The sequence below is a fragment of the Montipora foliosa genome, chromosome 3, assembly GCF_036669935.1.
Source record: "Montipora foliosa isolate CH-2021 chromosome 3, ASM3666993v2, whole genome shotgun sequence".
In the NCBI taxonomy this organism is placed as follows: Eukaryota; Metazoa; Cnidaria; class Anthozoa; order Scleractinia; family Acroporidae; genus Montipora; species Montipora foliosa.
In genome coordinates, this window is record NC_090871.1 from 44956578 (window position 1) to 44967942 (window position 11365).

The following is an 11365-nucleotide window of genomic DNA, read 5'->3' on the forward strand; positions in this document are numbered from 1 at the left end:
GTTTTGAAGACTGTTTTCAGTCTGTGTGATTGTTGAGTAAAATTGCTTCGATCATATGGTGGAAGAATAATCATCTCCTCCACAATCGCACAGAAATAGTGTCGTTTGTTGTGATTTTTCCCAGTTTCAGCAACCGGATTTGAAAGAGGGCTATTTAACTCGCTTGGTTTTCTGCGTTACTCCTGAACAACATTTGCCGAGAAACTTTGGCAGGCTTTTCTTTTATTTATCTTCCCAGTTGCATTAGTGTGTCAAGGAATCAGTCAGGCGACCAGCTCATTTTTATTCTTGATTGCTTTGATTGATTTGCTTTTACCATCCTGGACTTTAAACCAAATTTAGGGTTCATTACCGAAACGTGGCTGAGGGACACCATCAGCGGAAACCACCTCCACATTCCTGGATACTCGTTTATTCCTAGAAACCGCACCATGGATTTTCACAGAGGGATTGGGCTCTATATAGTGAACTCGATTGAATATACATGTAGATCTCTTGATCACTTACAAGAACCTGAGTTTGAAGCTCTTTGGGCGTGGTTAAGACCAAAAAGACTCCCGCGCGGGATACCCTGTGTTGTCGCAGCCACAATATACCATCCTTTCTTCAATGACAGCGCCAGAGACACTGCTTTGTTAGACTATCTATCAGCAACCTTGACAACTGTTGAGGGTGAATTTCCAGGTTGCGGGATTCTACTCTGCGGCGATTTCAATAGGTTAAAGGTGAATCATTTAGCTGCACAATTCAGACTGCGGCAACTGGTCAACAAGCCCACTAGGGGTGATCAGATCCTGGACTTGGTCTTAACCAATCAACCAGATTTGTACAATAAAAACTCCTTAGAGACTTTACCGCCGTTTGGTCTATCGGATCACAATGTCGTCATCGTACACCCAACAACTCGTGCTCCAAGGGAAGGCCCAAGTAGAAGAACCTTTTCCAAGCGGGCACCTGGGCCAGTCGCAAGTCAGAGCTTGGGCGTTTCCTCGCGTCTATCGACTGGTCAGCGGTTAGCGAAGCATCTAACTGCGAGGCTAAATTGGCGCTGTTTACGGATTTTGTCAAAATTGGTCTTGACCACTTAATGCCAGTTAAACACGTCAGACTTCACCTGAATGATCCCCCGTGGGTTACTGAGCAGTTCAAGAGCCTCATTAAGCTCCGTCAACACGCCTTCCACCATAGAGACATGGAACAATACCGGCGATACCGAAATGATGTCAAGCCTATCACATCTATACCGAACGCGAGCTTTAGAGAACAAAGGCTTCCTGCCCCTTGAAAGCTTGCGGATGTGGTGCCTCTCCCAAAGCAAAAACCTGTGGAATATGCTACTAAGCACCTGCGTCCTATCTCTTTGACGCCCGCTATCTCTAAGGTTGTGAAAGATTTTGTGGTACTCAGATACGTCGGTCCAGCGGTGTTGCAGATTATAGACCCGAACCAATATGGCGGTATTCCAAGATCCTCCACCTTGTACGCTTTGATATCCATGGTACATAACTGGTCACCAGCCACTGACGCCACGGGGGTGGCTGTTAGAGTGGTACTTTTCGACTATGGTAAGGCTTTCGATCTCATTGATCACAATCTGTTGGTCAGAAAGATTGAAGCCTTGGATATGCCACGGTGGGTTAGCGTTTGGGTGCTGGACTTTCTGTCAGACAGGAAACAACGTGTCAAGCTGTCATCCGACTGCCGGTCAGAATGGGGCCTAGTCCCCGCCGGGGTGCCACAGGGGACCAAGCTTGGTCCCTGGTTGTTCTTATTAATGATCAACGATCTCGAGGTCGATGCGCTCACTTGGAAGTACGTAGATGACACGACTATCGCCCAAACGATACTGCGAGGCTCGACTAGTGATGTACAAAGCGCAGTTTCCACTGTTGAGGCGTGGTCGATCGAAAATAGGATGGAACTGAACGCTGACAAATGCAAGGAGATGCGCATTGACTTTAAAAGGAACACACAATTTTTCACCAATTGTGATAAATGGCAAGGAACGAGTGTAAAAGAGAGTGCTCTCCATCATTTGTCCTTATGCGTCGCATTCAGAATGTTTGGTCAGGTTCGATTTAGTAACCTTGCATGCTAGACGCGTAGCTCTGTGTAGTAAGCTTTTCGAGTCTATTACGTCATGCCTGGATCACAAACTTTTGCCTGTCTTACCTCCTAAGAGAGAACACAGATATAATCTAAGACAGTCCAGGGCTTATGCCATGCCTCGTACACATACAAATCGTTTTAAGAACACTTTTATTCCAAGTATGTGTACATAATTTTTTAGACTAGTTTGTACATAGTTATATGTAGAGAGTTTTTCGAATTTTATAGAAATGTTTATTTAATTTAATTTCAATTAGTATTTATATTTTTAGAATTTATTTAATCTTAATTTTAAGTAATTGTAACGCAATTCAGTCTGTGGACTGCTATGTTCGATATTTTAATAAACTATCTATCTATCTATCTATCTGACTTGATTCTCAACTCGATTCTCAATTGTCTTTTCTCGATGCTCGATCCTCAGGAGAATTGAGGATCGAGTCGAGAATTGAGACTTGAAAGAGACTGTCAACTTACTTTTGCATGGTAAGTTTGTAATTTCTGATCTGGCAGGGCATTGTGCAATTCTTCCTTTCTTGCATGTGCTTGTCGTTGTAGCATTATAAGCATTGTTGGTGTGTGTGCCGGTAGCCTTTTGGCATTATGGCGTTGGTGCTTAGTTTGTGACATGCACAGTTTTTTATTTCGGTCAGCGTATGGGATGTTCAGGGTAGTTTGGGCATTTTGTTGTTTTCCTGTCGCACATTTTACAGCGTTATGGGTGGGTGTTGTGGAAGCCTTTTTTTTGCAATACCGGTATTTGTTTTTAAGCATACTGGCGTACATACTTGGTTGTTTTTCGCTGCACCTTATCTTCTTTGTGTTTATAGGCCTCTAGGTTAGAGCTCTGTCACCCATGCAAACACTTGCATGGTTCACAACAGTACACCTGTGTCACAGTTCAGCAGTCATTCAGACAGCTGCATAGGGCTTGGCAGGGCTTAGCAGTCTTCCGGACATTGGTTTCACATTCCAGGCCATCTGTTGCTCGTAGGTGTCTGCGCCTGTAGCAGTTGTCCAACTTGCAACCTAAGTGTCACTCACCAAAGCACAGGCTTGCATGGTTCACAGCAATATACCAGTGTCTGTGGCCTTCGGCCCAGCAGTCATACATTGATCGTGGTGGAACCTAGAAGTTGTCTAACCATTGGTGGTACTCTCAGTACTATATCCTTTAGCTCATAGCTGGCTATGTGTGTAACGGTCTTCAAGCTGGCAAGCGTATCAGCTTGCAAGCTTAGTTTTTTCCAGGCCTTTGTGTTAGCAGTTACTCACACAAAACACAGGCACATGGTTTTCAGTGGTATACCACTGCTGCGTCTGGCAGGTCAGCAGTCTTACACATAGGTGCAGGCAGCATGGTTCTTGGTAGAGCTTAGTCGTCCAGCCATTGTCTCTATGCTCAAGTGTGATCTCTTATAGCTTATCGGCATCTAATGTCACAGTCTATGCGTGTAGCGTTCTTTGAGCTTGGCTGTTTTCAAGCGTAACAGTGTACAGGCTTGGTGTTTTTGCGCCTCGTGGTCTTTGTGCACCGGGCCTTTGGGTTAATGGCCAGTTACAGGCTTTAAGCGGTATACCAGTGTCACAGCCTTGGGGTAGCAGTCACATGCACCAGTGCAGGCTGTATGACTGATGGTGGTCTACTGGTCCACTGGAGGCTTCCTTTTTTTTATGAGCAGTTTGCGGTTTGCACATTGGCGCAGTTCTACAGGCTGTTAGCAGTTCTCCAGTCAGTTGGCATGGTTAGCAGTTCTGTGGTTGTTGGGTGGCGTTGGAATTGTGGGTGTTTGGGGCTCTGGCTTGGGGGGTCATGAGTCCCTTCTCTCCAAGCCTCGGAAGTCCTTCAGCTTGGGCATGGGCGCTCATAGCTGGTTTGTCAGGTTAAGCCAGCCGTTGGTGCAGTCTCCATCTTGGAGCTGCCTGCCAATAGAGGAAGCTCCAGGATGGCTCAGGCACCCCACCTCCACGTCGCGACGCAGTTGTTAAATGAGGCTAAGTGCAGTTTAACTGAGCTAACTACTAGGAGTGACTGCAGTCAATTGTAAACAGTGTTTTTGTTATATTTGCGCATGCTTTGGATTCCTTGTGCTCTGCGTGGTACAGCTTATTCATCGGTGTGACAGGAAGAAGGTGCATTTTGTGTGGAGCTTTTAGCGGCTTTTCCCTCCCTCTCTCCCCTTTCTAATTTCCACTGTTTATCAGTGTGACCGGTGCCTGTCTTCTCAAAGGCATGGGGGCTCATGGCTGGTTTGTCAGGTTTTGCCAGCCATCAGTGCAGTCTCCATCTCGGAGCTGGCTGCCAATAGTGTAAGCTCTAGGATTGCTCATGCAACCAACCTCTACTTAGTGACGCAGTTGTTAAACACTGAAATATTTCGTCTAAGTAATGGTAATACATGTAGGACTGAGTGGAATCCAATTCGGTCTGTAATTATACGAGTTGTAACAAAATCGGATGACTGCGCAGTGGGAGTCTGAATTGTTTATCACAAGTACATGTAACACTCTTAACACTGTCACTGTCTGAGTTGGATTTTTTCAATGAAATTATGCTTCAAGAGAAGGAATACAATCTTTTCAAAAGATTGAGGCTTTCATTTTTAACCTGGTGCTGGCTTACTCACTAGAAGTGGGCTCACCTGAAGTTCCCACCAATCTTTCCACAAAATGTCAACAGTGAAGGAGTATTAATTGAGAACAAACAGGGCAGATCCAGAAACAACTGTAAAACATTGGCAGAAGGAATATACCACTTTAGTTGACAGTGGTTTCCCTCGATCAGATGAGGAAAAACACCTTGTTAACTGGTGGTTGTCCTCTCATAAGGAAATACAGACCAAGAACTGCGGAAAGCACTGATCAATTAACTTAGTAGAGGAACAACAATATTACTTGCGCTAAGAAAAGTGGATGATAATTGAGGTTCTAATTACCATAAGTTGGCCTTCTGCAGGATAGAGTTTACCCCATTGGTTTAGTGAAGTTGATTTGGTAGATGATTTTGAATGAGGTGTGTCAAAACTGAAAACCTACCATGGGAAAGACATGACTTATTCTTGGGACGAACACCTGAAATCTGTTACTGTTGTCACAGTAACCATTGCATAATATGTAAATGAATCAGTTACCGGTACGTTCTTTCATTGATTTACTCTATTTTGATGTCTACTTTCAGTGCAAGATTTGTCTAAACTGAGTACTTATGGTGGAAATGACAGCATTGTGGCCTTTGCTAGGAATCATGGTGTGAATGTTGTTATACATCAACTTAATGAACCTCGATGGGTGATTTGTGGAGCAGATTACTGTAAGAATGGACAAGTGCGGGAAGTTCATATTTCATATCACAATGGTGAACATTATTCATCTGTAAGACATATTACTGATAACAGCACAGAACCTGCTTGGATTAAACACGGTCAATCAATGTCTGCTATCAATGCAGTGGTGAGTTTTATCGCAGATTTTATAGAATTTGTTATGTGGTCTTTTGAATATGTACTATGCTTCATTCATTTGGACATCTCTGCTACCTTTGATGAGTTATATTCGCATTTGGCCCAGGTAAACCAAAATGTGACCTTTCACACGAAAACGTACACTAACAGTTTTGTGTTATACGGCCAAAGCCGTTGACAACCCTTTGAAAACTTGTACGAAAGCGCTAGAGTTGTTGGAAAAGCTGTTCTGTTTTTTTCCTTGCCTGTTGGAGGTGTTGAAAAAGGTCGTTGGAAATTTTTTTCCAAGCCGTTGGAGGTGTTGGAAAAAGCCGTCAGAATAATTCCTTTCACCTGTTGGAGACGTTCAAGAAAGTTTTGATCTAAGACGCTGGGCGCGTTGGAAAAAGTTGTCATGATTTCATTCCATACGTGAACCAATGTTTGTCGTAGTGACCTCTCTTTGCAGCTTCAAAAGCAGGCCAGACAGCTTTGCCCACTCATCGCTTCAAGTAACAACTTGCTGGAAGTTAAAATCATCGCTTTTGCCAAAACAGACAAGCTGATTTGGTGAACTAGGATTTAACTGCTCATTTCTCAGCGAGTGTTATTAAGTTAAGCAAGTAAAGCCTTTCGATCATTTCCATCGCAAAAAGCGACACATATATCACAAAGAATAACAAAGTAAGCTTGCAAGTAGTTCCCACGGCCTGCTCCCGTCTGACCTTGTAGCTCAGTCGGTAGAGCGGCGGAGATCTAACCCGAAGGTCGTGGGTTCAATTCCCACCCTGGTCAGAGTTTTTCTCTGTCCTTGTGTGGGCCCATTTCCATCAGTAGGGCTAACGCTCACATGGTTCATATGGGTTAGAAATCTAGCACTTCACATTACACTCTATTCAGTTAACTCTGTTTATTATTTTGACGAATGCGTTCAATCCTTATCAAGTTCGACACATAGTTAACCTAGATAGACCACAAATACCAATTAAATTCAGATGTGGTTAAAATGTTGGCCTTACACTTTTAATATTAAGTTAACTGTCTTGGGTAGAAAATAAGTCCATTTTAAGATGAATTCGTCAGTTTATTCGTCAATGTATGTATGTATGTGTTAAAGATGTTTTTCTTAGCAGAGAAACACATCATCAAGAACCAAAGAAAAGAGAAAAGCTAATGGAGAAGGGAAGACAGATGAAGCAATGTCTACCGTGCCTTTTGATAGTCATATGAATCAGTTACAGGGGGACAACCAAAAATTAGAGGAGTTGGTCATGACAGCAACTGGTTGTAAGGTGCTGACTGCAAATTCATTCATTAAATCAGTGATGTAGCAGGTCTTGTAACCTGATATTGTTTAGTATTGTAAGCTGCTTTTATTCTTGGTTTGCATCCACGTTATGAGACGGCCATGTTGGTGCACAAAACAATAGAAAACGACCCCACACGTTTCGCATAATAATAGTCACTGTTCTGTACACAAATATGGCCGCCGTGACGTCAGATGTAAACCATCAATAGTTTTTAAGTCCAAGTCATTGTTTCGTCTTTTGTTTTTGGCTTGGGTGTGGCAATTATATTATATGTTAGGAGAGCTGCTTCTTAAAATACTTAAACACATTAAAAGTGACGTTTTCCGCCATCACGTTCAATAATTGGTGAATAATTTATGCTTTCATGCACTCTTTTTAATGAAAAAAAAAACAAAGGACCAAACCTCATGAGTATTATGAAATGATCTGTATTGGGAAAACAAAATGTACAAGCGAAAAAGATCTATTGCGAGTGGACGACAAAATTTTTTTTCCAAGAACAGCTAAGAACGTCACGTTTTGGAGAATACTTTTTACACGTGACTTTGCCTCATTGAAAAGGCTTCTGCTATCGATGAACAGCGAATATAAGAAGTGTTAAATGTCATTCCAATCCACTCTGTAGGATTTGGCAACCATTGCTCAGGCTCTCGAGGAGAACAATTACGATGTTGATGCATCTATTAGCTATGTTATACAGTTGACGTGTGTTGTTGAGGAGACAGGTATGTTGTAAGCCCCCTGTGGGAAAGCAGGGAATTAATTGAGGAAGGTCTTGCATCAGGTGAATTACAACTACAGCTGTAACGAAGTGCGAATGTACATATTACAAGAAGACAGGCTTGGTCATCAAAGTTTGGAGTTGCTAAGCCTATAAAACGATTTTGCGTTTTCAGTAGCCTAGCATGCATAACAAGCGTTTCCGTAGGGCACAGAAGAGAAATGTTGAGATGCAGGCTTTTTCGATGTTTTGACCGAGCAAAAAATGGGGTGAGAACAAAAATGAAGAGAGTGACTCGGTTAAAAGTCCTTTCTGTGAAACCCAACGGAAACGCTTGCTACGCAGGCTATATATATGTTTTCAGTTTCCAGTTGAATAAAGCGCTCAAAACCTGTTATTTTGTCATTTGTACAGGTACATGTAATCACACGATTTCGAGGGAAATTTGGAATAAATGAGCACGAGTGAGTTTATAGTGAGAAAAAATTTACGAGTGCATGTTTATTCCAAACTGTAGGAGAAAAATCACTTTTTAATAATAGACAGGAAAAAATGTCGAGAAAGCCTGTCGTCATTAAGAAGTAACACACTCGTATCACGTAATCACGCAAAATGTGTCATCTAGTACGTATACTAGCATTTGATTCTTTGATCATTGACCAATCAGAATGCCCGATTGGTTACGTCTTTTTGCAATGAACTAATTGTTTTCTGCACTGTGTTCTGAAAACTGCAGTTCTCTTAGCCAATCACAATGGAAATTTTTTTTAGAAAATTAATTTCTCAACTCCGAAGATTTGGCAAAGCCAACTAGAGCATTCACCAACTTTATTTTCTTGATTTAATGAAATGAAGTTCTGTAGCTCAAAATCTTGGCTTTTGACTCTTTGCAAATTTCTTGCTATAGGATACTATGGTGGGTAGGCATTTTAGCCACAAATTATAAGTTTAGATGTTACGTAGGAACGAGAAAAAAAATCCAGGCGTTAACGATTCTTCAACTCATCACGTGCGACAACGCTACACACAGTTTTGCCACTGAAATTTCAAGACATCTAAAAGCTGGTCAATTGTTAGTCTGCTACACAGCCGTTTTTAGTGTCGTCACGCAATGCTCCTGGAGAGGAGCGTTGCGTTACGACACTAAAACGACTGTGTAGCAGACTAGTGAATTGTAAGAGCGTAATACATCCCTTGCGAGGTGGAAGTACGTTGATACTGTATTCATTTTAGCATTGTACTCTGCCCACCGACACCGTAACATTACCAATGTCGTTACTGATGTGGAGGTTTGAATCACTGCGGCTAGTGATTGACTAAAATGTTCATGATTTTTCAACCAATCGTTCTCCTGCCTTTAGGAGTGGCTGCATGCGTTTACTTTGCGTTCTATTGTGATTGGCTCATTTGTTTGTCAGCATCTTTGGTGGTTGGCCAAAGTACTGAATGGAACTGAATGGGCCCTTTGCAGGATAGTGATCACATGGTACAAAAACTGCCATACTGGAACGCAGATTACCCACTGGGACATCTAAAACAAAGAGAATTTAGATTAGTTATCATGACTTGCCCCAGTACGCAATTTGCGTTCCAGTATGGCGGTTTTTATACCAAGTGATCACTATCTTTCAAAGGGCCCATTACTTCAGAAGTCTCGATCTGCGATGGAATGCGGCTCATCAGTTTTCGGTATTATCTATTTTAAGGGCGGCTACTGCTAGATTTTGCGGGAAAAAACGTGGCGGTGTTGCGTTCTTTGCACGATCCATGATTTTGCATTAAGCACAAGCAATCCTTCGTGCGGCCACTTAGGGACCGAAAATCTAATTGGCCATAATTTGGCGGCACCCGTATTCTAAATTTAGATAATACAGCAACCTGATGGGCCCGGGCCAAATGAGAGAATCAGATATCGACACTTTGTGGGTTATGGGCTTCTGGTTACTTTTATTGTCCTTTTTCTACCGCACTCAATCGAAATCTGCTCCATCTCTGCGCCTGTTTGGCTACAATGTATCAATTCATTTATTTCAGGGTGTTTCTTAGGAGATCTTTTTGGCAGCAGCACGACCCCACCTAATAATAGTGTTGAAGAAATAGTAACAAGCACTTGCAATTCTGATACAGAAGCTGCTGACAAGGGCACGAGAGACTCTACTGTCTCCAATGATGAGTGTAAGGACCGCACACGTATTATTGATAATGATGGCGATGGGATAAGTTCAAGCACGGAAGAAATTTCAACGAATAGTTCAAACCCGGCAAGTGAAAAGGATAATTCTACGCAAGAGTTGACAAAGTGCGCAAAGGAAATGTTATCTGAACAAAGCGATCAGAAAGAAAAGACAAAGTATGAAAATCAAGGGGCAAGGCCAAAAGATAGGTCTGGTAAATCTAGGAACAGACAAAACTCGGGAGCAAATTCACATCTGAGCAATAAGAAAAGAAAGGAACTTGCAAAGAGGGAGAGAAAGAAGCGAAGCGAAGAGCGAAGGAAAGATAATTCAAGCCCGTGCCTTCATGAGGAATCTCCTGAAAGACAAACTATTTCTTGTAGTGTTGTTGCTGATTTAGGACTTCTTGCAATATGAAGTGGTTAGCGTGCACTATCAGGTGTCGTCACGCGCCAATGGTACGTGAAATTAGTCTTTCACGCGTGACATTTCGCGACTCCCATTCTCCTAAACTCACTCACTGGCTTCTAAATAGGCCAGTTTCGTATTCTAACGATTGGATTGGATCGAGCATGAAATGGAGGCTAATGCGGGGAAATCTTTCACATGCAAATTATTTTCCCCGCATTAGCCTCCATTTCATGCTGGATCCAGTCTAACCGTGAGAATACGAAACTGGCTTATTAACATCGTGCCGGTGCAAAAACCTGGTAATACTCTCTAAGCCGATTCAGTGAGGAGCTATATTTCTCGCTTTTTCCCTTCGTAAGAAATTTTCGAAGTTCTAAAAAATATACGGACGTTTGCTGTGCATGTCAGCGTTCACTCTAAAAATAAAATTAGACTTTAAATGAAATAACTTTGGTTTTCGTTATTCCATAGTAACGCGTTTTAAGGAAGAGCATCAAAGTCAAAATACAAATTCCTAATGGTCAAGAGGGCAGTACGTGGATTGCAATTTTTTAAAAGATATGGAATCCCTTTTAATTTGTAGTACATGTTTCGATGTCTCACCTCTTTGTCAGTTACAAAAAAATCTCTTAATTATTAACAATCTATGTTTGGAACCGTAGTTTATTATGCATGCTTCTCTATGTGTCATGAATTCAGACCGATTTTTTGGCTGACGAAGATGTGCAAATTAAAAGATTTCGTGATCTTTTTAAAAATTGAGAAACTGCAAATATTTTCTTGACGTTACATGAAGTCGGCAGAAATAAACTGGTAATACCTTTAACTTCAGTTGACTAAGTAACGTTAGAGTTTGAAGACTGAAGGCAATTGGAAGGAAAATGTTACTTCCCCCCCCCCCCCCCGCAAAAAAAAATAAACAAACAAACAAAAAAAATATTCAAGCCGGGTAAGCTGACAACAATAACAAACAACCATCCACTAACTTAAGATAAGTTTTTCATCTTGGCGAAATTAATCTTTTTGGAAGCGGTCTGGCCCGGGTTGCTCGAAGCATGGTCAGCGCTAACCAGCGTTAAATACCATGGAAACCTACAGGTTTTGATACCTCTTAACCAACGGTTAATGCTAACCAGTTGGAACCCAAATTTTTAATTGGATTGTTTAACAACCTTGCAATCCAACGGTCCGTATTTCCGT

At 41.9% G+C, this 11365-nt stretch overlaps 1 protein-coding gene across 2 annotated transcripts in view; it reads left to right on the forward strand.

Moving 5' to 3' along the window:
* The window catches only part of LOC137997477 (OTU domain-containing protein 3-like), a 17371-nt gene extending 6317 nt beyond the window's left edge, over positions 1-11054 (forward strand). Inside the window, exons 3-6 of one of the 2 annotated variants that reach the window (XM_068843499.1) lie at positions 5288-5559; positions 6680-6841; positions 7485-7584; positions 9615-11054. In XM_068843499.1, coding sequence (XP_068699600.1) covers positions 5288-5559; positions 6680-6841; positions 7485-7584; positions 9615-10171 — 1091 coding nt within the window. In that variant the 3' untranslated portion in view covers positions 10172-11054. The remainder of the gene's footprint in view (positions 1-5287; positions 5560-6679; positions 6842-7484; positions 7585-9614) is intronic. The other variant, XM_068843501.1, reaches the window with a different exon arrangement.
* Positions 11055-11365: the final 311 nt, after the last annotated feature.